Source organism: Sciurus vulgaris (genome assembly GCF_902686455.1).
Source record: "Sciurus vulgaris genome assembly, chromosome: 2".
Classification (NCBI taxonomy): Eukaryota; Metazoa; Chordata; class Mammalia; order Rodentia; family Sciuridae; genus Sciurus; species Sciurus vulgaris.
Genome location: NC_136462.1, coordinates 104274465 through 104302435, shown reverse-complemented (window position 1 = coordinate 104302435; position 27971 = coordinate 104274465). Strand labels below are relative to the sequence as shown.

Sequence of the window (27971 nt, the reverse complement as noted above, 5' to 3'; positions counted from 1 at the left end):
AAGAGGAGGGAACCCTCCCACACTCATTCTATGAAGCCAATATCACACTGATACCTAAACCAGACAGAGACTCATCAAGGAAAGAAAATTTCAGACCAATATCCTTAATGAACATCGACGCAAAAATTCTCAACAAAATTTTAGCAAATCGCATACAAAAACATATTAAAAAGATAGTGCACCATGATCAAGTGGGTTTCATCCCAGGGATGCAAGGTTGGTTCAACATCAGGAAATCAATAAACGTAATTCACCATATTAATAGACTTAAAGTCAAGAATCACATGATTATTTCAATAGATGCAGAAAAAGCATTTGATAAAATACAGCACCCCTTCATGCTCAAAACACTAGAAAAAATAGGGATAGTGGGAACATTCCTTAACATTGTAAAGGCCATTTATGCTAAGCCCATGGCTAATATCATTCTAAATGGTGAAAAACTGAAAGCATTCCCCCTAAAAACTGGAACAAGGCAGGGATGCCCTCTTTCACCACTTCTATTCAACATCGTTCTTGAGACTCTGGCCAGAGCAATTAGACAAACCAAAGAAATTAAAGGGATACGAATTGGAAAAGAAGAACTCAAACTATCCCTGTTCGCTGATGACATGATTATATATTTAGAGGAACCTGGAAATTCTACCAGAAAACTCTTAGAACTCATAAGTGATTTCAGTAAAGTAGCAGGTTACAAGATCAATGCCCATAAATCCAACGCATTTTTATACATAAGTGATGAATCCTCAGAAAGAGAAATTAGGAAAACTACCCCATTCACAATAGCCTCGAAAAAAATAAAATACTTGGGAATCAATCTCACAAAAGAGGTGAAAGACCTCTACAATGAGAACTATACAACACTAAAGAAAGAAATTAAAGAACACCTTAGAAGATGGAAAGATCTTCCATGTTCTTGGATAGGAAGAATTAATATTGTCAAAATGGCCATACTACCTAAAGTGCTATACAAATTCAATGCAATTCCAATTAAAATCCCAATTGTGTACCTTACAGAAATAGAGCAAGCAATTATGAAATTCATCTGGAAGAATAAGAAACCCAGAATAGCTAAAGCAATCCTTAGCAGGAAGAGTGAAACAGGGGGTATTGCAATACCAGATCTTCAACTCTACTACAAAGCAATAGTAACAAAAACGGCATGGTATTGGTACCAAAATAGAAAGGTAGATCAATGGTACAGAATAGAGGACACGGACACAAACCCAAATAAATACAATTTTCTCATACTAGACAAAGGGGCCAAAAATATGCAATGGAGAAAAGATAGCCTCTTCAACAAATGGTGCTGGGAGAATTGGAAATCCATATGCAACAGAATGAAACTAAACCCATATCTCTCACCATGTACGAAACTAAACTCAAAATGGATTAAGGACCTCGGAATCAGACCAGAGACCCTGCAGATTATAGAAGAAAAAGTAGGTCCAAATCTTCACCTTGTTGGTCTAGGACCAGACTTCCTTAACAGGACTCCCATAGCACAAGAAATAAAAGCTAGAATCAACCACTGGGATAGATTCAAACTAAAAAGCTTTCTCTCAGCAAAGGAAACTATCAGCAATGCGAAGAAAGAGCCTACAGAGTGGGAGAATATCTTTGCCAATCATACTTCAGATAGAGCACTAATCTCCAGAATCTATAAAGAACTCAAAAAACTCTACTCCAAGAATTCAAATAGTCCAGTCAACAAATGGGCTAAGGAAATGAACAGACACTTCACAGAAGAAGATCTACAAGCAATCAACAAACATATGGAAAAATGTTCAACATCTCTAGTAATAAGAGAAATGCAAATCAAAACCACCCTAAGATTCCATCTCACCCCAATTAGAATGGCGATTATCAAGAATACGAGCAACAACAGGTGTTGGCGAGGATGTGGGGAGAAAGGTACACTCATATACTGCTGGTGGGGCTGCAAATTAGTGCAGCCACTCTGGAAAGCAGTGTGGAGATTCCTTAGAAAACTTGGAATGGACCCTCCATTTGACCCAGCTATCCCACTCCTTGGCCTATACCCAAAGGACTTAAAATCTGCATACTACAGAGATACAGCCACATCAATGTTCATAGCTGCTCAATTCACAATAGCCAGACTGTGGAACCAACCTAGATGCCCTTCAATTGATGAGTGGATAAAGAAACTGTGGTATATATATACAATGGAATATTACTCAGCCATAAAGAATGATAAAATTATGACATTTGCAGGCAAATGGATGAAATTGGAGAATATCATGCTAAGTGAGATAGGCCGATCTCAAAAAGCCAAAGGACGAATGATATCGCTGATAAGTGGAGGATGACACATAATGGGGGGGAGGGAAGGGTTAGAGTTAGGGTTAGGGAGGGGGGCAAGTATGGAGGAAGGAACTACTGTATAGAGGGTAAAGGGGTGGGAGGGGTGGGGGGAAGGGAAAAATAACAGAATGAATCAAACAACATTGCTCTATGTAAATTTATGATTACACAAATGGTATGCCTTTACGCCATGTACAGAGAAACAACATGTATCCCATTTGTTTACAATAAAAAAAAAAAAGAATCATATTAAGAATATCCAGATGTTTCCCCTATCTTCAAGAATTTTTTTCCTGTAGCGTATAAAAATATTATATATATCATACTTCTCAAAATAAAGATACTTTTTTTTAGTACTAGGAATTGAACCCAGGGTCTTTTATGTTCTAGGCAAGTGCTCTACCACTGAACTACATCTCCAGCCCTTTTCAAATTTACCATTAAGTGTGATCTTTGTTGTAGGTTTTCCATGGATGACCCTAATTAATAAGATTGAGAAATTTTCATTCTATCACTTATCTGTCAAATGTTTTCTGCATTTGAAATAATGGTGTATTAATGAGTTTACTTTCCTCTTTTTTTTTTTTTTTTTTTTTTTTTTTTTAGTTTTTTAGCATGGAAGATTACATTATTAATTTAAGATTTTTCTTCTTTTCTACTGTAGGCACATGTCACTACAAATACCCTAAGAAGCATTGCTTTCATTACATCCCATAAATTTTAACATACTGTGTTTTCCTTTTATATTTTCCCCTAAGTATTTTTTAGTTTCTCTTGTGATTGCTTCTTTGACTCATTGATTATTTAGAAATTTGTTAACTTCCACATAAATGTGAATTTCTATTTCTTTTAATTGTTAATTTCTAATTTCATTCTGTTATAGTCAGAGAAAATATTTTATATGGTTTTAGTCCTTTTAAACTTAAGGTTGTTTCCATGACCTAAAATATGATCAATCGTAGAGAATATGTTCCATATGCACTTGAGAAGAATGTGTATATTCTTCTATTGTTAGGTGATGAGGTGTCTGTTAGGTCTAGTTGGTTTTTGGGCATTGTTCAAATTATCTCTGTCCTTATGGATCTTCTGCTTATTTTATCCATTATTGAAAGTGATGGTAGTAAAGTCTCCAGCTATTATTGAATTTTCTTTATTTCTTTCATCAGTTTGTTCATTTTTGTTGTTGTTGCATATACATTGAAACTCTATTGTTTGGTACATAGAAGGTTATAGTTGTTATAGTATTTTGATTTTTGCAGTACAGGGATTGAGCTTGGGGCCTGATATAGGTGCTCTACTCAGCTCTGTTATTGCTTTTCAGCTGACCATTTTTTCATTAATAATGTATTTGTATTAACAATTTTTGTCTTGAAGTTTTGTTTTCTGATATTAGTGTGTCCACTCCCTGTTCTTTCAGTTGCTTATTATCCATGGTATTATCTTTTTCTGTTCTTTTACTTTTAGCTTACTTGTGTCTTTGAATCTTAGTGTCTATATATAACATATAGTTTGATCATAGCTTATATTAAATCTATTCTGCCAATTCCTCACCTTTAATTGGAAATTTTAATTCATTTACATGTAATTACTATGAGATACAAATTATACTTGCTATTTTGCTATTTTCTATATGTTCTGTGTCCTTTTTTTCACTCCTGTTTCCCCATAACTGTCGTTTTTTTTTTTTTATTAAAAAGGTTTTTCTAGTGAATTACTATAATTCTTTTTTCTCTTACTATATACATTTTGATTTTTTTCTTTAATGGTTGCCCCAGATGCTACACTGAACATTTTATTTAAAAACTAGTTTAGATTAATACCAACTTAAATTTCAAAAGTATACAAAACTTTGTTCATCTATACCTCCGTTCTTATCTCTTGTACATCTAGGAATGTCTTAATTCCTCCTTCACTTTTGAAGAATTTTTTTTGTTTTTGTTTTCGTTTTGTTTTGTTTTTTGCTGGATGTACAGTTCTTGGTTAATAATCTTTTCTTTTTGCACTGTGTATATGTTGTCTCTCTGCCTCCTGGCCGTCATATATTCTTATGAGAAATAACATGTCATTCTTGTGGGGGATCCTTTGTGCATAATGAGTCTCTCTGCTCTTGCTTCTTTCAAGACACTTTATTTGCCTTTCAGTTGTTTGATAGTGGTATGTGTAGGTGTGGTTTTGAACTTTTACTACCTGTTTTTGTGCTTTTTTTGTTTTGTTTTGTTTTTATATATGAATTAATGTTTTTCCTTAAATTTGGAAAGTTTTTTGCTGTTATTTCATAAATATTTTTCCTGCCTTCTTCCTTCTTTGGAACTCCTATTATATGTGTTTTGGAATGTTTCATGTTCATTATATGTGTGTGTATGTATACATATAAATTATATGTATATTAAAATATTTTTATAATGTATTATGTATATTTTATAATGTAAAATATATTATAATGTATTACGTTTATATAAATATTTTTATTTGTGTATATAATTTCTATCTGTTGGTATTTTCTGTTTACTGAGAGATGATTTCCTTTAGCTCTTTAAACATATTTAAAATAGCTGAGTCAGAGTCTTTGGATCGCAAGTCCAATATGTGGTCTTCCTCAGGACAACTTCTCCCCCCTCTCCTTAACACTGGGGATTACACCCAGGGCCTGGCACATTCTAGGCAATCCCTCCACCCTTGCCCAGACTCGCCTCAAACTTATGATTCCTCAGTCTCAGCACCATGCTCAGCCCTCAAGGATAACTTCTCTAATGGTTACTTGTTTTTCCTATGTAAGAGCCAAGACACATGTCTTATTTCTTTGTATAACTCATAAATTATTTGTTGGAGAGGAGACATTTATTATTATTATTTAATGTGGCACTATGAAAATCAGATTCAACTCCTGCCCAGGGTTTGTGGTTGTCATTGCTATTGTTGAGTAGTACTTGTGTAGTGACTTTTCTGAAATATAAAGCCTGTATTCTTCATTTTGTCTGGCCACTGAAATCTTTCCTCAGTGAGCATAGTAGTCATCTAATGAAAGGACAAAGATTTCCTTAAACATCTGAAACCAGTAAATCTCTCAGGCTTTGCCAAGAGGCTCTGTATGTCTTAGGGTACAGTATCAACACTCAATCACATAGTCAACTACTCTTCCATAGCCTTCATTTCCTGCTTTGTGGAGGCCTCAAAACTAGCCAGAGGTGAAACTTCAGGCTTACTTGGGTCTTTCTTAAGCATATACACAGCATACACACACAGTCCTTTGTGTGCATGTGGCCTTCTAGATTCCTGGGAATATGTAAGCATTTTTCTGAACATCTTATTTCTCAGATTTTCTTCATACTTTGTGGTTAGTCTGTTGTTTGTCACAGCTCTTTTCCACCATCTTCAACAGACACATTTAAGAATTTTAGATGTTGATAGACCTTTATTTTATTCATTTATTTATATGTGGTAGTGAGAATCAAACCAACTGCCTCACACATGGTAGGCAAGCACTCAAACACTGAGCCACAACTCTAGTCCCTTACCAGTTTGTTTTGTTTTGTTTTGCTTGTTTGTTTTTTGTGGTGCTGAGGATCGAACCCAGGGCCTTGTGCTTGCAAGGCAAGCACTCTACCAACTGAGCTATCTCCCCAGCCCCTTACCAGTTGTTTTTGACAAATTCTTTTCACTTCACCTCCAAGGAGAAGTCTTTTTTTTTTTTTATAGTGGGCAAGCTCCAGGTTGTCAGATCCATATAATCTTGTAGGTGGAGTCTTTGCTACTCAATTTGTTGGGTCAAGACTTCCTTCTTAAGTGTTTACTTAATTCATAATCTATAGGTGGCTCATGTTTATGTTCAAATTATATATATAATTAATTAAAACAAAGGAGAACTGAGATAATCCAAAAATAAAAATAAGCATATAAAGCTTATACTACATGCATGCAATTAATACATTTATCATATTTATACATATGTATACATATGTATATATACATCTGCTTAAAAATATTGCAATCCAAAATTGCCAATAGTTATATTAAATAGTTATTTCATAGGCAATAATGATGTTTTTCTGTAGAATTTACTATTTAATGTGGTTAAATAATAAAGGACACAAGTTTCTTTTTAAAATATTGAGAACTTTTTAGAAGACTGTCCTAAAACTTACTGGGTTTCATTAATTTATAAATTCTAGGATAAGACCTTTATCCTTCAGCATAAGTTCCTTGACTAGGAATGAATCTTTTTTATAGGACTACTAACTAAAATAATATAATGGAAAGGAAAGGTAAGTTAAAAGGGAGAGCCTGTTTAAAATGTCATACATTGGAGCTGTGAGCATAGCTCAGAAAAGCACCTACTTGACCATGCATGAGGCCCTGGGTTCTGTCCCTAACACCCCAAACAAAATTTAAGTCAAACATGATAATTTTTTAATATATTCATGACAATTTAACTCTGCTTTAAACTAATTTTGTATCAAACAAAGCAATCTTTCAGATAATATATATTCATTGTGTGGTTACCACAAAAATAAATATCACCATGTGAATTTCAGAAGTAATATTTGATCTTAGTTTAAGTTTGGTTTGACAGTACTACTAACAACTCAAAATTTCTCATCAGAACTTAAACTAGAAGACACTATAATTAGCCAATAGACTTAAGCAGGTTTTTCCAACCATGCTACCCCCTGGGACACCAAACCGTGATGCATTACACTGTGTACTCCTGTGCTGTTCTTGAATGTACATGCCAAATGCTAAAGTCCAGTGAATTTTAGCCATGCTTCAACTGTGTATCATTGTTCTGCCCTGAACTGGGAACAATATGAAAAAGGCAAATTTTTACAGCCAAGATCAGGACTTTCAAAGAGTTTTCTCTCTAGCCTCAAAATCTAATTACTCCTTTAAAATCTAATTATTCCTTCAACAACTGTTCCACTTGCAGAGGCTCGAACTAATTACGTATTTGGCCATGCTACTTTTACTCTATTTGTCTTCCAGATTGCCTAGCAGATATATTATTTGATGAATACTTTAAAGAGAATAATTTTACCATGTCTTTGTAACTTCCCTAAATTTCTGTATTCTTTATTGTTATCTGTAACACGTGAATACTAAGACTGACTGAACTATAACAGTGTGAATTTAAGTTTTAAAAAAGGTGACTCTGGATAGAAAAATGGTAATTCTTAATAAATTCTCTTTAAATATTAGGAAAAAATGATGAAAGTATCTCATGTGAGATAAGCAAATTAAATTAACCAAATCATCCCCAGATATACCTCTCTTTTGCAATTTCCTTTTCTATAAAATCTGATTATTAAAATTAACTGCTTCAGGCTTCTTGGGAGGATTAAATGAGATAACAGCACTCAAAAAATGTCAGGTAACAATTTATAAATGGCATAAATAAGCACTAAAGAGTGAATCACTACATAGATTGTGAATTGCTTATTCATGGTCATGTTGAATATTAGGCTTATTTTTGTTCTTAAAAACAGTTTAAGGGCTGGGGTTGTGGTTCAGTGGTAGTGTGTTCCCCTAACACGCATGAGGCCCTGGGTTCAATCCTCAGCACCACATAAAAATAAAGGTATTGTGTCCACCTGTAAAATATACACACACACACACACACACACACACACATATACACACACACAAAGATCAAGAGTAAAAAAATTATATCAATTTCATTTTAAGAATGCTGAGAGTGTTTGTGAGTCTGTGAAAAGAACATTTTTTGTTTCTCACCTTTTTTAAAAATTATTTTTAGTTGTAGATGAACACAGTACCTTTATTTTATTTATTTTCATGAGGTGCTGAGGATCAAATCCAGTGACTCACATGTGCTAGGCAAGCACTTACTATTAAGCTACAACCCCAACCCTCTCAACTCTTTTGAGTCTTGCATAAATACAATCTGACACTAAGGTGTTAATTGACAACATATCTTACTTTATCAACTTTCAGTTAAAGTTATAAAGCAGGAAAACAAGATGTAAGCTAACCAAGATCTCTACATGGCCTGGAATGACCTATGGTTACTGTAGCACTGGTTTCAAAATTATGAATACAGATGCTGCAGATACTCTTATTAGATTTAAAACAGAATCATTGAATATCTAGATCTTTCCAGTGGGTAGGGTAAAAGAATTAATAGAATTTATTTTCTTTAAAAATTGGAACAACTGAAATTTGGATAGGCCACCTCACATCATCAACCTATTGCTTCTAGGGGAACTGTTCACATTGAGTTAGTCCATTATTTAAGAGTATGACCATTTCTACAGCTGGTAGGAAGTTGAACTTCTGAATTCATTTCCAATTGTAAGCTTTCACAAAAAGGGGATGCTAAGAGAACAAGGGGAGAACATTAGACAAGAACCTCTGTGCCCTCATTTTTAACATCATCAGTAAAAGGAGATGTTGTACAGATGATCTCTAAGGTTTCCTTTAGTTCTACCATATCATGTTTCTAAATTTTAAACCATCTAGTAGTAGTTATCTCTAATGTCTAACTTGCATGATGTTTCTATTGGAAATTATCCCAGTTTGTGAGCCTGACACATGTGTGGAAACTTAAAACACTGCTGGATGAGCTGGATGTACTCATTTTAGAGTGTGGGTTGGAATGTAGTTGAAAATACTTTGTCTCAATATTATATCTTACTCCAAATTTCCTGAGTGCTCTTGAAAGCAATACTATATATCCTGAGGGTGAAGGCAGCTACCTAAACCTGAGTTAATAGTGTCTCCAAAGAGCAGTGATTCTATGAATCTTGGCGCCATCACTTGAAGATCTGTTGCTTTGTCAAAGGGATCAAATTGTATTGAAATAGCATCTTACTCTGTAATGCTAAATTCTGTCACTCACTAAATGGTTCCTCCTTCTTTTGCAGGAGCTACTGTGACAATCTTGGTTACCATCCATTGAGTGCTGCTGACTTCGGAAAGATAATGAAAAATGTCTTTCCAAACATGAAGGCACGTCGTTTGGGCACTAGAGGCAAATCTAAATATCCTTTACCAGAAGGTTACTACTAATCTCTTTAGGTTCACACTAATAGAAAATCTGCTATTGTAGTTCAGCTAGTGACTATATTTAGAAATAAATTTAAGTCAAGAAGTAGAAACAGTTCAAAAGTACTTAGTAGAATAATTTTCCTAGCTTTTGTCAAACTGCAAAAAATAAATAAATAAATAATGGTTATTAGGATCGTTATAGATTTTATCTTTCTCTATCACTATATCACTCCTTTGCTTTAACAGTAAGAGTATCATTCCGGCAACTCGGGAGACTGAGGCAGGAGGATCACAAGTTCAAAGCCAGCCTCAGCAACCTATCAAGGCCCTGAGACACTTAGCAAGAACCTGTCTCTAAATAAAATGTAACAGGGTTTAGGGATGTGGCTCCATGGTTAAGCGACCCAGGGTTCATTCCTGGGTACTGAAAATAATAAAGAATTAATCAGATATGCCATATATTCAGAAATTATATCACTAAAAGTAGAGAAAGATGTTAGCTTATGTTCTCTCTTGAGTCTAATTTAGAAACACAGGGATCTCCTTAGTAGCAGTAGTAGTAGTAGCAGTAGTAGTAGTAGTAGTAGTAGTAATGGTCAACATTCAAAAAAATTTCTTGTGGAAAGCCTGTATTAAAATTGAAGTGAGGACACAGGAAAGATTCTTGTCATGGAGAAATACTTAGGAGCAAACGGAAGTAAGGAAATGAAAATTAAGTATTTATTAAAATTTTTTCTCCTTTTGCAAGAAGATAGTAAAATAGTGGTCTCTGTTATTAGAAGTACATTCATTTTCTCCCTGCTTAGCTCTTGGCCTTTTTCAAAACAAATTGTTACTAAGGAAGAGATAAGAGAAAGGGGAAGGGAGGAAGGCTGCTCTTCTAAAAGAGTTCCAGGTGTTCTTTAACCACTTAGTGCATGACCTATCCTTGTTTCCTGATTATAAACAAAAGTGCCTTGATGTGTCTTTGGCATGTTACAGGTGATAATCCTGTATGTTTCAGTGGAAAAAGAAATGAAAAGGTTAAAGCCCTTGTGACACTCTTGAGTGTTGTTTTTGACCCAGTGCCCTGGGCTAAAGTTTCCCTTCCCTGTGCCAGGTTTCCATCTGGCTATTCCTTTCCTTCTGACCTGTTTGTTACTGGTGGCTGGCACAGCATATTAGGAACATTTATTCATAAAATTTGTAACAGATGAGAGTCATTGCATTTAGAATATTTAACATTCTACAAGAATTATTCCAGTTTCAAAAGAATATAAAAGTATTCTTTGTTTCTAATATTAAGGTTTTTCTTACTGAAGAATTTAGAAAGTACATGTTATCTTATGCTAATCTTATTCTCATTTCGTATGTTACTTTTCAAGTATTGTCAATGTAGGCAGTCCATTTAATTTGGAGTACTTTGGACCTTAACCATTTATTACATATTGTTACAGTGGACTAAGGAAAAAAGCTTTTGTTCATATGCCAACACTGCCCAACCTTGACTTTCACAAAACTGGAGATGGGGTAAGAATTCTACCAAGTTTTTTTAATAAGTAGAATTGTGGGGGCTAGGATGTAGCTTAATGGTAGAGTATACCTAGCATGTACAAGGTCCTGGGATTAATTCCCAGTACCACAAAAAAGAAAAATTATATACCTTCATATCAAAATTGAAGTACATCCTGCAAAAACCTCATTTGAATGAAACCAAGAACCAGAAACTGTGCCCTTTACAAAGTAAATAAGCAAAAATATCCCACTGTGGTTGAAAGATATTAATGTATATGACCTATATCAACTTGAAATTTGGGACAACAAAGACCCAAAGTTCAATGATTTGTAGATTTGTCCATGATATATATTTGACTATGTGTGCATGTTTGTATGGTCAAGAGAAAAAGTTGTAAAATAAGAGAAAATATAGCATAGTTGTACTGGCAGCTGTTTTAGCATTTCGAAAGATTTAAAACATCTTAGTCTCTGTATATGTTTAACAACTATTTGAAATATTATATACAGATGCTGCTGACTGCTGTGCACTAGTGCATGTGTCTCATATATGCCAATAGTCTATTTCATTTTACTTTGGCCCAGCAGATTTAGATTATATCTCCTAATAAGAATACATGTCTTGAATGTGCTTCAATTTAATTTCTCTAAACTTTATTTAAAAGTTAACTTGTTCTTTTTACCTTTGTTTAGTTGGAAGGAGCTGAACCTTCTGGGCAGCTTCAGAATATTGATGAGGAAGTTATATCTTCTGCTTGCCGTCTTGTTTGTGAGTGGGCCCAGAAAGTGTTAAGCCAGCCATTTGACACAGTCTTGGAATTAGCCCGCTTCCTCGTAAAAAGTCACTATATAGGCACCAAGTCAATGGCAGCTTTAACTGTAATGGCAGCAGCACCAGCAGGTATGAAATTATTATTAAGCTAAAACTGGCAGTGTTACTGTATTTAGAGTTGGTAGCAAAAGAAGAGTTTAACCAGAAAACTTCATCTTTTTAGTATTTGTATACGTTTATTCTTACTCCACTTTACACTAAATTTAGAGGGATTTATTAAGTCAATAAAATAAAAATTCTTTCATTATAGAACTTGCTGCTCTATTTTTGTATATCACTCTGCTGAAATATAAAACTACTTGAATTGCCCTGAAGATATTTTATTAACTTTTTCATTGCTGTTTTTAAATTTAAAGAATATGTGTACATATACTTTTAAGTATACATGTACCTACACTAGTGAATTAAATATTAGAAGTTAAAGAAGATTTAATTTTTAAATTACATGTTAGACTCCTATCCCAGAAACAAAGCTTATAAATAAAATGGTCTTTGGACACTGTGACAGGTAACTTTGTTTCACAAGAAATAAAATGTGTGAAGCATTACTATAAAGTAACAAGAGTGATATTTTTTAAATACCCATTCAAATGAGAATTTGAATTCAAAGAGTAATTTTTTGAATTGACAGTTTTAGGAATTTCAGGAATAAACAGTAGTGTTGGAATAAATGACTCCCTTCTAAATTAATAGCTATCTAAAGTATCAGTTCTGATGAAACTTTTAAAATGTCTTATTTGGTCATACTTTACAAACCTAAAGAAGAATGAATAAATCCCTTTACTCTCAAAAATTATTTCTGTGTATGAAAAGTATATTAATATGAAATTTGTTTTTCAAGATGATTCTTAAAAGTATTAAATCTACAGATTTATCCTGACCAGAATTATAGTATTTGTCGGGTGTTTGTGCATGTAATCCGTCCTCTCATTTTATAGTTCAGGACTAAGTTCAGCAATATAGTCTCTTATAAGAGCTAGTCATAATGTTTCCTATCTGCATGTAAACTGTGTACTAAAGTTTGTTCACTCATACACACAAGCAAGTGAGTGCTTGAACAGCCCACTGTAACTCAATAGCTCACCTGTGTTACCACATTTAATTCCCCCAGCAGTCATGTGGGACAGGTGATTTTTATTCACAATTTTTGAATCAGGAAGCAGACTTAGGGAGGTTAGTAGCTTATCCATGGGCAGATAAGTGGTGGGGTCAGGATATGAATCCTGATCTATCTATCTCCAAAGCCCAGGCTAATTCAGTTATATCATATTGCCTTCTTATCTTCTGGCAACTTTCTCTGTTTTCTTTTTCCTACCCTACTAACACCAAGAAGGGCTCACAAGAGTGAAGACTTGGGAGGCATCATGGGGGAAAGAAGCATCAGCCTCTCTCTTATTTCCCACTTTATTCACAAATCTGACAGAAAGAAATGTTAAATGAGTAGAATGAGTGAATTTTTAAGGTTTGTAAGTGTAAATAAAGGTTTTTCTTTAAATAAAAGTACTACAAATTACACTTATAAACAGGTGTTTTCCCTTTTGAAAGCAGTTAGCTTGGAAGACTATACACTTTGCCAATTTATCATTACTCAAACATTTTTAAAATCTCTTTTGAAATTTTGTTCTCAGACCTTACTAATTTTTTTAAAAATATTCTTGATGGTAAATTAATTCTTGTCCTTTGACAGTGAATTTGGTTTTTTATAAATATAGTCTCCATATTAAGAACAGGTTGTGTTACAAATGTCCTTTCATAAGTCAGCTGCTTGGAACTCATTCCTGTCCAGAAACCCTGGCAAGAGAATCAAGACAACCCAACTGTGAGCCATTGGCAGAGGCTCTCCAGGGTGTATGTGCTGAGAAGTCCAGCTGAGCTCAGGGGCCAGGAGGAAACAATGCAGCTGGATTTGAAGAGTAAAACAATACTATGTGATAAAAAGAGGTCAAAAGATGAGGGAATACTGACCAGTAAGAATGTGGGAAAGTTACAGTCTCTTCTTTTTTTCTTGGTCCCCCTACCCCTCCTCCCCACCCTGTAGTTGTTGCTGTTTTCTAGAATAAGGAAAAGCAGAAATTGAGCTGGGGAGAGGGAGAACAAGGCATATCAGAAGGATAGTGTTTTCCTACCCTACCCTTTCTTCTCCCCATTATTTTTACAATCACAATTTACTTTCTAATTATCTTAACACAAAATTAGCTTTTTTGAACATTAATTTTATTACATAATCTCTTTTACATCATTCTCTTTTTTTACTCTTTGTCTTACTACTCTTTTAAAAAGTTTTCTCACTGACATTTTTCAGAATATCTTAACCTTAGCTAACTGAAAATTCTGCTTCTTAATTTCTCTAGGACATACTGGAATAATCATGTAGTAGCAATTAAAATAGTGGTACCTATTTTTCTGAATTTCTTTAGGCTTAAGCCTGTTTTCCCCACACAAATTTTTCTAAGATATGGGATGGTTTCAGCAAACATTTCTTGGGTGCCTCTTGTGAGCTGAATGTTAAAATCATGAAAATGAATGAATTTCATTCTAATAAAGAAGAATTTACTGACATCTGATAAAATGTAAAAATGCTATTTTGGCATTTATTTTAATTTTTGCACATTTATGATATGGCTACACTTTTTAAAATCATCTGTTATTGTTGATTTATCTGAAACTGTCACCTGGGTTGAACCATATTATTAAGATTTCAAAACCACATTGATGAATATTTATAAATTTGGGAGTTTAATACTTAATGCTGTATAAAGAAATTGAGTTAAAACTTGCTCTTATGGTTGAATTGTCCAGTAGATGGCTACATAGTCAAAGAAATAAAGTCGTAGCTTCCTTTTATAAAGGAGAGTATTTATTTAGCTTTCCTTTCTGTTTATTTTCAGGAATTAAAGGAATTACCCAGCCTTCTGCTTTTATACCTACAGCTGAAAGTAATTCCTTTCAGCCACAAGTAAAGACTTTGCCATCTCCTATTGATGCTAAACAGCAGTTGCAACGGAAAATCCAGAAAAAGCAGCAAGAACAGAAACTACAATCCCCTTTGCCAGGAGAATCATCAGCAAAAAAATCAGAAGGCTCAACAGCCAATGGAGTGACTAATCTTCCTAATGGAAATTCTGCAATCCTTTCTCCTCAGCCCATTGGTATCGTTGTGGCAGCTGTCCCTAGTCCCATTCCGGTAATATTAAATGGTGTTTAGCCTTAACTTAGGATGGTGGAAATCAATCATTTAATTAAAAGTGGCAGATGAGAAGGAAACAAGTTTTATGACCACAGATTCCCTCAGTTGTCTTTCATTCAGAATTGATTACAAAGTGAGCTATAAAACTAGGATGTGAATATCCAAGATACATAAAGTATGCATACAACTATATAACGACTCAGAGCTTTATGTAAAAGTGAGTTGTTTTCAGTTGTTTCATCCCTAAGCCAAAAAAAATTGTAAGCATTTTGGCTCAAGATTTTTTATTAACATTAAGATGGAACAAAACTGTAGTGTGTATTGATTATAATCTAATATAGGCCTATCTCTGTGGCTTGCTGGATATAGAAGTAGGATGTTGGGCAAGTCCCTTAACTATTCTGAATTGTTTCCTTATCTATAAATATAATTTAATAGTGTCCTTTCCTATCTCACAACTGAGGTTATGATGAAGGGACTTTTAAAATAAGAGTGCATCCTACTAAAGTAAGGTGATACTTTGTTATTATTGATAGTATTATTAGGGGGATATTTTATCTTATTTTTGTTGTTCTTGTTATATCATTGTCATTAAAATATGAAATACCTGGTAACTGTACTATTTACTATAGAGCAGACTATAGTAGCCAGTGATTTTTGTCTGAAATCTTAACAACAGTGATTTAGTTACTAATGTCCAAGGTAGACAGTCTCCCTGAAAATGGGCCATCTTCTTAGCATAAATTCCACTAGATAGTTGTTTGTTTTCAAAATTTTATCTCCTTTTCTTATAAACTTTTAAAACCATTATTTCAGCAAGTATTCATAACAGGTGTGAACTTTTTAGCCTTGTTTACTGAGCAGTATCTTAATGTTCTTATGTATTATCATTTAACAACTATTGCATTATGTTTATATCTTTTAAAATACTTGTGTCTGTCTAGAACCTGATCTAAAAGGACTCCCTACTAATAGGCATAACCCATTATTCTTTTTAACATAACCACTTAATAAATGCTTCAATATTGTGCAGGCATACGAATTACTCTTTATATCCTGGACTTGTTAAATCTGATTTTGTTTCATTTTTTTTTTTTCCCCACCTTTTCACAGGTCCAGCGGACCAGGCAATTGGTAACTTCACCAAGTCCTATGAGCTCTTCTGACGGCAAAGTTCTTCCCCTCAATGTACAGGTGGTCACTCAGCACATGCAGTCTGTTAAACAGGCACCAAAGACTCCTCAGAACGTCCCAGCCAGTCCTGGTGGGGATCGTTCTGCCCGACACCGTTACCCTCAGATCTTACCCAAACCAGCCAACAGCAGTGCACTCACTATTCGCTCTCCAACTACTGTCCTCTTTACTAGCAGTCCCATCAAAACAGCTGTTGTACCCGCTTCACACATGAGTTCTCTAAATGTGGTGAAAATGACAACTATATCCCTCACACCCAGCAACAGTAATGCCCCTCTTAAACATTCTGCCTCAGTCAGTAGTGCTACCGGAACAACAGAAGAATCGAGGAGCATTCCACAGATTAAGAATGGTTCTGTTGTTTCTCTTCAGTCTCCTGGATCCAGGACCAGTGGCACTGGGGGAACATCTGCTGTGGAAGTCAAAATGGAACCTGAAACAACATCAGATGAGCATCCTGTACAGTGCCAAGAAAACTCTGATGGGGCTAAAATTCCCCAAACAACACCTAGTGCTCTTTTGGGGCAGAAAAGTAATACAGATGGAGCAGTGCAAAAACCTTCAAATGAAGGTGTCATTGAATTAAAAGCAACTAAGGTCTGTGACCAGAGGACCAAATGTAAAAGTCGCTGTAATGAAGTTCTGCCAGGCACTTCAACAGGCAATAATCAAAGCACTATCACTCTCTCAGTTGCTACTCAGAACCTGACTTTCACCAGCACTAGCTCACCATCTAATGGTGACTCAGTAAATAAAGACCCAAAATTATGCACTCGAAGCCCAAGAAAACGACTGTCTTCTACATTGCAAGAGTCCCAGGTGCCTCCTGTAAAGAAACCAATTGTGGAACAGCCTCCTGGAGTTAGCATAGAAGGTCAGAAACCCGGCAGTGTTAAGAAGGACCAAAAGGTTCCACATTCAGGGAAATCAGAAAGTTCAACAGCAGGTGCTCAGACTCCTAACAAGGTCTCAATCAGTGTCAATTCACACCTGGTGGAAAATCAACCCTTGGGTTCTGCTCTTATTACCAGTGATTCAGTTTTGGAACAACAACAACAAACAACACCGTCATCGTCTCCAGATATAAAAGTAAAACTTGAAGGGAATGTCTTTCTCTTGGACAATGATTCAAAATCAGATGGCAGCTTTAATACAAATGAATGGCAACAGGTCACTAAGGATTCTGAATTTATATCTGCCACCTGTGAACAACAGCAAGATATCGGTGTCATGACAATTCCTGAACACTCTGATATCAATGATTTAGAGAAATCTGTTTGGGAATTAGAAGGAATGCCACAGGACGCATATAGCCAGCAGCTACATAGCCAGATACAAGAATCTCCTTTGAATCAAATACAAGCACAGTCTTCAGATCAGTTACCTCTGCAATCCGAACTGAAGGAGTTTGAACCTTCTGTTTCCCAAGCAAATGAAAGCTACTTTCCTTTTGATGATGAACTTACTCAAGATAGTATTGTGGAAGAGCTGGTGCTTATGGAGCAGCAAATGTCAATGAACAATTCACATTCGTATGGTAATTGTTTGGGAATGACTCTTCAGAGTCAGTCAGTAACTCCCGGAGCTCCAATGTCATCTCATGCCTCTAGCACCCACTTCTATCATCCAATCCATAGCAATGGCACTCCAATCCACACACCCACACCCACACCCACTCCTACACCAACCCCAACACCAACTCCAACCCCTACATCTGAAATGATTGCTGGATCTCAGAGTCTGTCACGGGAGAGCCCTTGTTCCAGGCTAGCCCAGACTACACCTGTGGATAGTGCTTTAGGAAGTAGCCGTCATACACCCATTGGTACTCCACATTCTAACTGCAGCAGTAGTGTCCCTCCCAGCCCTGTTGAATGCAGGAATCCATTTGCATTCACCCCAATAAGCTCTAGTATGGCATATCATGATGCCAGCATTGTCTCAAGCAGTCCTGTGAAACCGATGCAAAGACCCATGGCCACCCACCCTGATAAAACCAAGCTTGAATGGATGAATAATGGGTATAGTGGGGTTGGTAACTCATCAGTTTCCGGCCATGGCATTCTCCCAAGTTATCAGGAACTAGTGGAAGATCGTTTCAGGAAACCTCACGCTTTTGCTGTGCCTGGACAGTCTTATCAGTCTCAATCCAGACATCATGACACTCATTTTGGTCGTTTGACTCCTGTCTCTCCTGTGCAGCATCAAGGTGCCACTGTAAATAACACCAACAAACAGGAAGGGTTTGCCGTCCCTGCCCCTCTTGATAATAAAACAACTAATTCATCTGCCAGCAACAACTTCAGATGCCGGAGTGTGAGCCCTGCCGTCCATCGCCAACGTAATCTCAGTGGAAGCACCCTCTACCCAGTGTCTAATATCCCACGATCTAATGTGACCCCCTTTGGAAGCCCAGTAGCCCCAGAAGTTCATGTTTTCACAAATGTTCACACAGATGCATGTGCCAACACCATAGCTCAAAGAAGTCAGTCAGTCCCATTGACAGTCATGATGCAGACAGCCTTCCCAAATGCTCTTCAGAAGCAAACTAACAGTAAGAAAATAACTAATGTTTTGTTGAGTAAACTTGATTCTGACAATGATGATGCAGTGAGAGGTTTGGGAATGAACAACCTGCCCTCAAATTACACAGCCCGAATGAATCTCACTCAGATTTTGGAAACTTCCACTGTTTTTCCTAGTGCCAACTCTCAGAATATGATTGATTCCAGCACTTCTGTGTATGAATTCCAAACACCATCTTACCTCACCAAAAGTAATAGTACCGATCAGATCAGTTTTTCTCCTGGAGATAATCAAGCACAATCTGAAATTGGAGAGCAACAATTAGATTTCAGTAGTACTGTTAAAGACCTGTTGAGTGGAGACAGCTTGCAAACCAACCAGCAGCTGGTAGGTCAGGTAGCATCTGATCTCACCAACACTGCATCTGATTTCTCTAGTGATATCAGATTGTCTTCTGACCTCTCAGGCAGCATCAATGATTTGAACACTTTAGACCCAAATCTGCTGTTTGATCCAGGTCGTCAGCAGGGACAAGATGATGAAGCTACACTGGAAGAATTAAAGAATGACCCGTTATTTCAACAAATTTGCAGTGAATCCATGAACTCTATGACTTCATCAGGTTTTGAATGGATAGAAAGCAAGGACCATCCTACTGTTGAAATGTTGGGTTAAATTGTGTTTTATAATATGTAGCACACTGTATCTAAAGACATATGTATTGTATTTGTCTTAATGGAAGTGCCTCCCGCAGCAGAAACACTATCAATTGTGACATTTTAAAAGCGTTTGCTGCAGAAGTGGTTTCTTCTTCAGTAGGAAATGGTTAGACTTGCCTCAGTTCTTAACAAGTTTCTGAAGACAGTAGGCTGTAGAAGAACAAGTATTAGGTTTTAAATTTTATAATGTTCCCCATTTAATCACATTGTTTGCTAGTGAAGAATCAACTCTTCAGCTTTTACAAGAGAAGTCTAGATCTTTATTTTGTATAAGTTCATTTTAATTCATTAGTTGATCTGCACAAAATTTAGAAGAAACCATCATTTAAGTATAGGCTATTTCATTGTTGGCATTATCTTTTAGATATGAAATCATAGCTAAGGTGAACTGTAGACAAGAAGGTCTTCCTTGAAACAGGGATAATATTCAGGTTATTATAAATATTTAGGCTTGAAGCATAGAGCTACTGTAAGATGAAAAATCTCTGTAGGACTTTCTGGGGCTTCAGTACCATTTATACCCATAATGAAGGGCTTAAATAGGAGAAAATAATGGAAAATAAATATTAATTTAAGGAAAGTTAAAGCTGCACTAAAATTTTTAAGAGGAAAAACTAGTAGCCATTTACATTTGTGACCTTGCATTAGTCTGATTTTAAAATGTTGATTTTAATATGGAGCTAACACACACGAAACAAATAACTCCAGACATTGTAGTTTAATAGAGTAAATACAAACATGTTAGAACACTTCGATGTTTTATTATTTACCAGTTGAGATAGGGGTATTTTCCTAGTTTCACTACAATGGCTGCATGTACATATTAAAATTCTATTTAAGATTTATTTTGAAGTTTTTTTCCTTATGATATTCTTTAGTAATCAGTTTTTTTCCTCCTCAATTTAGTGACTGACTCCTTTGCTCCTCCTGCACATAATGCAATTTGATCATGGAGTCCCTTTGAAAAACAAGCAGGAAGGAGATGATATTAAAACCTGAGCAAAAAACATTTCACCACCTAAGGTCTGAAGCCACACATCTTTATATCTCTAATAAAACAAAGGGGATAATAGCAGTACTTGAAGAAGAGGAATGTTTTATTACATGCTTAATTTATTTATTGTGATAAACACAATTGCAAAAGAAGCAAAGCACTCAGGATTTGTTTTAAAATGTTTCTCTGTATGGCTCCCATTTTGTTTTATGAATAATATTTATGAATTTCATGTTGACACAAATCTACTCACCAGTTGACAGCTCCATTTAAGTGAGTGTCAAGATCACTTTCAAAGAAATTAACATTTTTAAAGCTAACATTAAACCATCTGCTATGCTACCTTAAACCTAGCTAAGCTTTTCTTTACCTTAATTCATAAACCAATCAGAAGACTACAATCAATGAATATTTAACAAATGTGATGAAGGGTTTAATAAGATTTTTATTCAATAAATTTGAAAGGTAGGGTATTAACATATTTTGATAAATAAATGGTGCTAGGGTTGGCTCAGAGGTTTATATATTGATACGTCCTAGTTATTGGCATTTGTGTGTGTTTGCTGTTATCTTGATTTAATGATCTGTTAGGTTTTTTCCTTGATGCTAGTTATTTCTTCACTGTACATTGAGACACAGCACTACTGCACACCAAAGTATGCAATACCCAAAGGAAACTGCGTGATTTCTTTTAACTAATGATGGGAGCCTTTCTATATGAGACATTCTGAAAAGGAGATTTTGAGGCCATTCTAATCCCTTGTTTACATTATTAGCTTCCTACTAATATAAAAATAATGGAAATCTTTTTTGATAAAAATATAAAGACTGGAGGATTTTTAACCCCTGTACAGTATTGCAGCAAACTCTTTAAATTTGGTTGAATTCGTCCAGCAAACTTTCCGGGGTTCATATATTGCACTAAATTTGTTGAACCTGTGGTAGGCACATCTCTTAGGATAAATGCAACCAATACAGTCCACAGATTAAACTTTTTAAATGTGTTTCATTATGAAAAGACAAGATGTCATCAAAGTGACAGATAAAATTGTCTTATGTAGCAATGTGCATTGATCTCAATGAGATATTTCTATTTCTTATTCTCTTACATGAGAATATTACAGCAGGAAGAATTAAGTTTAGTTTGCTTCACCATGTTAATACATGATCACAAAATGTGCATGAGTGTTATTGACTTATCTTGTACAGTACTAGGTATTCCTGTAACCACTTTTTTTTCTTGGCTGTATTGAAACTGGTTCAGTGTTAACCAGGCGAGCATAGTTATTCACAAGTTATTTACTTTTTTTATGTTTACTAATTCTGCTTAGTTGTTGAATATGTTCTTTTCTCAGATTATTTTCATTGTTTTGATGTTTAAAGCATTTTGCATACTGTTTATCATGATAAGACTTCATGAAGTAAATAATTTTGCATATAATTGCAATAAGCACTGACTTTTGAACTGAAAAGAAGGAAAGTGTTTTTTTTTTGTGCAGTGCATCTGAGGTTCAAATAATAGTCTTGTACTACAATGTGCTTTACTACACCATAAATGACAAAAACAAGCCCTGTTTCATGTTTTCATTTAGTGCAAAAAAGTCAGATTTCCCCAGTGTTTTGTTGTCTGTTGTACCTGCTGAAACTACAGTAGTTGAATATTGCAGTAGCATTTCGGTTCTCTTTTTTTATTAAAAGTGCTCAAAATTGTTTTTTAAATGTTTTCAAAAACAATTAAAAACATTTTATATTAAACTGTCTGGATCTTAAGGTGATTTATGAGATATTTTATATAGACAATATGCCATTTTGTAAATAGATCCAATGCTGCATGACTTTTTATCTTATAAAATTTGGGGAAGTAGATAAAAATCAGCAAGAGCAGAACAGAGCTGCTAATCTACTCTCTGCTATTAATCCAAAAGAACACACAGATCTTACTTCATTCATTGGCATTCTACTGTTTGGGATTTGTTACCAGGCACGTGGCATAAAGCTTTGTGTTGTCCAAAATGCCATTTTTTTCTTTTGGTCTTTCACATTATATTTGCTTTAAAATGTTACCCTGGGGAGTACCGAGATAGGTTTATTTCTGGAGCCTTGTATAGAAAAATTAAAAGCCCACCTGTGTTTGAATGCAACATAGGCATTTCCGTGAACCAGAAATACAAAATAAGTGTACTGGCCTTGTAAACTAGAATCTGGGCCATAGGTCTAGAAGCAGGCAGATGTCACTGGAAATTTTAGCTCCTGCAAAAGTAATGAAGCCAGAGCTTGGGGTGGAGTTTACTCACTCTTAAAACAATGAGCAGCAACTAGCATCTAAGGCTGTAATACATGCTGAGCATGGTGGCACATGCCTGTAATCCTAGTGGCTCAGGACCCTGGTGGCAGGAGGATTGCAGGTTCGAAGTCAGCCTCATCAACTTGGCGAGGCTCTAAGCAACTTAATAAAACCCTGTCTCAAATTTTTCAAAAAGCACTAGGGATGTAGCTCAGTCAAGTATCCCTGTGTTCAGTCCCCAGTACCCCCACAAAATCTTTTAGGATTGAAGGTGTAACTCAGTGGTAGAGAGCTTGCCTAGCATGCACAAGGCCCTGGTTCTATCCCCAGTACCACAAAAAATAAATAAGTATAGATTTGTAAGTGTATCAGTATATATAAGTATAAACATATGTATATAAGTTTACTGGTGTTTTCTCTGTTAGCTGAAAAATCAGGTATTGTTGATTATCATAAGTACAAATTGCCTCAGCCCCTATTTTCATAATAGAAGATAGAAGACCAATTTTATTTTTGTTAAATCTAAGCAATAGTTTGATTTTAACAAGTACTGCTATAAATAATTTTTTTAATAACTAAAGTTACAAATTTGTGGATGGAATCATTTTATATATGTTATAAAACCTAGAGCCATATCCCCGGAGCCATATAATTGCTTACAGCAGAAGAAAGAGCAAAGGAAAAACCTCACTTTCCAAGATAGATTTTATTTCTAAGAAGTACTTTTTTCTTAGGAAAGGTAAAAAAATTTTATATGAGAATGGTATCACTACCACACAAACTATTTCTTTGAATTAGATCCTGGGTTAAATAGTTTGCATATACTCTCATTTTCTGATTATTCTGAAAGAATAATATTCTTCAGGTGAGAAAATTTTAGTTGAGAGATTAAATGGTGAAGTTAACAGGACTAGTAACAGGAAGAGCCAGAATTATCTTAATTCCCAGCCAGTTCTTAACCATTATACTATATTTAAGATACTTGTTCGTAATGTCCCTGCTGCAATTTGATCTGGTGGCTTCTTTTGAAATTTTCATTCTGGTATAAAATTGAGGATTGAGTTTGATTTTTATGAGGGTTTTATGACAAACTGCCAGCCCTTTTTGGTCTTAATAGTTATTTTTCTCCCCTAGCCCACTTTATCTCTGTTGCCTTTAGATTTCACCTGTGTTTTGAAATAGTCACCTAAATTTTCCAAGTCCCTTTTTCCTCCTCTCCCTTTTTGGAAATGCCCTAATATTATTGGGAGAAGTAAGATTAAATATAAAATGTGTTTTACACAGATTTTCAAGCACATTTCTTAAAGATATACTTAGTCATACTTATTTTTAAGCCAGTTTCAAATTTTTAACCAGAAAATAAAAACTAGACTCTTTTGTTGAACAAATGATAAAGTGCCTAATATGTATCAGTCTCTATAAGGCCAGGTGCTAGAGAAGACACCCAGCTATTCTTAAATGTCTGCAGTATAACAAGGAAGACAAAATGAACAGGAATTCTGAATATCATGAGGTCACAGTAACAAACTGCTGTTTACCACTAGTGTGCATTCTCCCCTTCCAGAAATTGCAGATAAATTCCCTGATTCTTAGCTGGGTGTTCAGCCATCTGAACAAACTACTACATAAACCAGCCTCCCTGGTAGTTAAGTGGAGTTCCTTATTCAAGTACTGGACCAAAAGAATGTAATCAAAAGGTTTTGTGCTACCTTGAATTGTTCTGGTCCTTCTTCCCCACCTTTGAAGTACAGATTGGATGGATAGAATTCACAGAGCTCCCTTGGATGTTGAGGTAAAGCCACATTCTGGGGATGATGGAGTGACAAAACAGAAGGAGCCTAAGGCCCTAGTGACAGGGGAGTTGCCCTGCCAGTCCTGACTGCTTACTGCTGAACATGTTTTACACAAGAGAAATAAACTTTGTGGTTAAAGTCGTATTTATTTTGAGTCTTCTATAACTCAACATAAACCCAATTTCTAACCAACTTAGCCACCAGAAGAATTTAAGCAGGAGGGGGAAATGCTAAGTTAGCATCAGGATCCCCAAACTATCATGGGTCATCCCAAGGAATGGCAAATTTCATCTCTATTTCATGGGGATTGGTAAATCAGGAGGTGAACTTAGGCTACCTTGGTGCTGGCACTGCATTTGAATACTCTTTCATAGCAATTGGGTTTGCGGGGAGATTATTCTAACCTCTTTAAACAACTGAAGAGAATTAATGGAGCACATTGAAAGCAGAATAGCATTCTGGCCATTGGTGTCCAACCTGGGTTTAAGTCTTGGCTCTGCCAATTAGCCCATTACCCCAGGAACGAGCATTTTCTAGTGGTGTGTCACTTTGTTCTGGTTATTTTTGCCAACACCTTGAATGAAGACAAAAAGTTTGGTGGGGCAAATGTAGATTGACTTGCTCAAATTCTATTTAGCCTTTTCCTAGTGTGCATAGGCTGGAAAGCCAAAAACTACATTTTCCAGAGCTCCTATCAGCGTGGGTTCTGAGACATGGATTACATTCCTTTTACTAGATTCATTCAAGACAAGACATAAAAATAAAGCAGAAGTCATCTTCCTACTCCTTTTAAATGACCTTTTCTCACAACAAACTTGGAGACAAATTTTTCCAGCAACAGGGTTCTATAGTCTATTCTTGTGATTCTTAAGAACTGGGCCACATTCCAACAACAAACGTCCCACCCTACCCAACCCCATCTGTCTTCCTGATGGCAGGAATAGTTCCAGTAGCGAACTCAGTCAGCCAGCCCCCCCCCCCCCCCGATTGTCAGTGCTGCCATTTTGGTTCCAGGAATCATTTCTGAAGGCAGGGTATACAGCCTGTTCCTCCATTTATTTCCAAGCACCCAATTCCCTGTATTAAATCCTCTTCTGCTATAAGTAACCTAGAATAAATATTTCCTACACTTCACTTTGACTCAACATGTGCCTATAGGCTGGGGGTCAAGAAAATGAGATCTAGATGCAGTTCTATATCATTCTTTCACCCACTCTGCACTTCAACTAATGAGATCTGTGAAGCTCAGTGAGACAGGACAACACTGTAACTGTTACAAATCCCTATGTAAAAGGACTAACTGAGTAGGAAAAAGTCTGGTCCTTTTTAGCATTTAATGAAATATTGTTTTACTTGAACACATACCTGTGAGAAGGAAAAGCGTGAATGTATACTCAGGTGGAGAGCTGAAATTTGAGTTAATCGCCACACATAAGAAATAACTCAGTAAAAAAATTAACTTAGGCCAAACTTTATATCTGAGCATGTTCATTTAACTGGTCTCAACATGGTTTATTCGAATCATGACACTACTTCTACTCTTCTCATGTTTGAAATAGTTTAAAATTTCCTAACAACTCCACTCCACCCTATTAAGTATTTAATCCTTCACAATCTTACCTCACCTAACAGTTTTGAAATTGCTGTCTCAAATATTAATGGACATTTCATAATGGGTAAACCCATTCATTAAGTTTGTACAATTGTTTATGGTTCACTTCCTAATTCAGACCCCTTCATTAACAGTCTTTTTCAAGGACCAGCTTCCTCTGCCTAGTATTTAAATAATTTCTTTGACCTTCTAAAATTGGCTTTTCTATTCCACTTTTCCTAAACAATGCAAAAAAAAACTCCTCTAGATACAAGATGGCGGACTAGAGGGAAGCTGTGTTCCTTGTCGCTCCATAACTCCGGTTTCAAGCAGAGGATATTTGTTTCTTTGCGAGGTAGTTTTTGCTGCTTATTGATCCCCTGCTGTTTCCCCATTTGTCTGCTGTGATCACCTGCAGTCTGCCAGCATATCGATGCCTTTTTTGAGTGCAGATTGCTCACTGACAGGTGCCTATCATCCGCCATTTGCCTGCCTCTCACTTGTCCATCGCCTGCCTTACACCTATCCATCACCCAACACACGAGGTTCGCCTCTCGATCATCCGACAACAGTCAGCAAACTGATCACCTACCGCCAGTGGAGCACCAGCTGCCTGCTGTTGCCTGGAAGTTCACTGTTACAGTACCTGCAGGTTTGGTTACACGTGGCTGCCACAATTTTGAGACAACAGTCAGGCCCTGTAGGACCCCTGTCTGGACTGACTGAGCCCCGTCTCCAGGATCCCTCAGCCCAACCAATCACTCCCTGCCTCTGGGGCCCTCACATCGACTGAGTGCTCCCTGCCGCCAGGACCCCCAGACCAACTGACTGTGCCCTATCACCAGGACCCCAGACCAAAGGATTGCACCCAGCCTCCAGGATCTCACAACCACACCAAACATACCCGACGTCCAGGACCCCTGCCTGATCAACCGCACCCCGCCTCCAGGACCTCTAGCTGACCACGTCCACCCCTGAGCTGCAGCTCCCCATTTGCCAACACATTTGGAAGCCATCGTGGATAATCCTGGAAGCCATAGCTCTGATCTTTAGGTGAGGCAAATCCCATCCTGAGACTCCTGCTGGAGGCTTGAAGCTCATAGTCAGGAACCTCTCATGCATCAGGCTACTGAACTCTAGGAGGTTTCATTACTATATAACTGTTACACTGTAGATTTTCTTTTTTCTCCTTATTGAAAAATTTTAAGTTTTTATTTCTTTACTTTTCTTCCTCTCTTTTCCTTTTGTTCCCTCACAATCTCTCCCTTTTTTGCATGCTAACATCCAATTTCTTTTGATTACACTCTTACCCTTTCTATTATCTAGCAATTCTGTATATTCTTTTCTTATCCCATTAACAGCTACATTCTACATCCCTCTGCATCCTCTTTGTCCTCCATTTGAAATTGCAGACCTTATTGCAAATCTGTTTGTTTTACTGAAGATAATAATTGAACTCATTCTGTTTATTATGACACTTTTGTTATTGTCCTCATAGGGGCTATTTGGTCTAGGATTGCATAGTGTCTGAATTAGGCACTGCTGATATTGATCTCCCCTTAAAGAAAAGGTTGTGGAAACCTATAGGGCCACTATAAGCCTATAGGGGGAAATCTGCAATACCCCAGATCTGCAGCACTAGAGGGGAAGATACATGAACAACATGAAAAAACAAGGGAAGAAAATGATCCAAATAAATCTAGATTCTATAGTAACAGAATCCAATGACAGTATGTTAGAAGAAATGTCAGAAAATGACTTCAGATTATACATGATTAAGATGATTCGCGAAGCAAAGGATGAGATAAAAGAGCAAATGCAGGCAATGAATGATAATCCAATAAGCTGAAAGAGCAAGTGCAGGAAGCAAATGATCATTTCAACAAAGAGATAGAGATTCTCAAAAAAAAAAAAAATGGAAATCCTTGAAATGAAGGAAACAATAAACCAAATAAAAAACTCAATGGAAAGCATCACCAAAAGACTAGACCACTTGGAAGACAGAACCTCAGACAATGAAGACAAAATAT

At 36.1% G+C, this 27971-nt stretch overlaps 1 protein-coding gene across 2 annotated transcripts in view; it reads left to right on the top strand.

The window, feature by feature from the left end:
• Nucleotides 1–22031, top strand: part of RFX7 (regulatory factor X7) — a 120800-nt gene extending 98769 nt beyond the window's left edge. For both annotated transcript variants that reach the window (XM_079129879.1, XM_079129878.1), the window contains exons 6-10: nucleotides 9204–9324; nucleotides 10756–10836; nucleotides 11515–11722; nucleotides 14542–14837; nucleotides 15954–22031. In XM_079129879.1, the coding sequence (XP_078986005.1) occupies nucleotides 9204–9324; nucleotides 10756–10836; nucleotides 11515–11722; nucleotides 14542–14837; nucleotides 15954–19235 (3988 nt within the window). In that variant the 3' untranslated portion in view covers nucleotides 19236–22031. The remainder of the gene's footprint in view (nucleotides 1–9203; nucleotides 9325–10755; nucleotides 10837–11514; nucleotides 11723–14541; nucleotides 14838–15953) is intronic.
• The last annotated feature ends 5940 nt before the right edge of the window (nucleotides 22032–27971 follow it).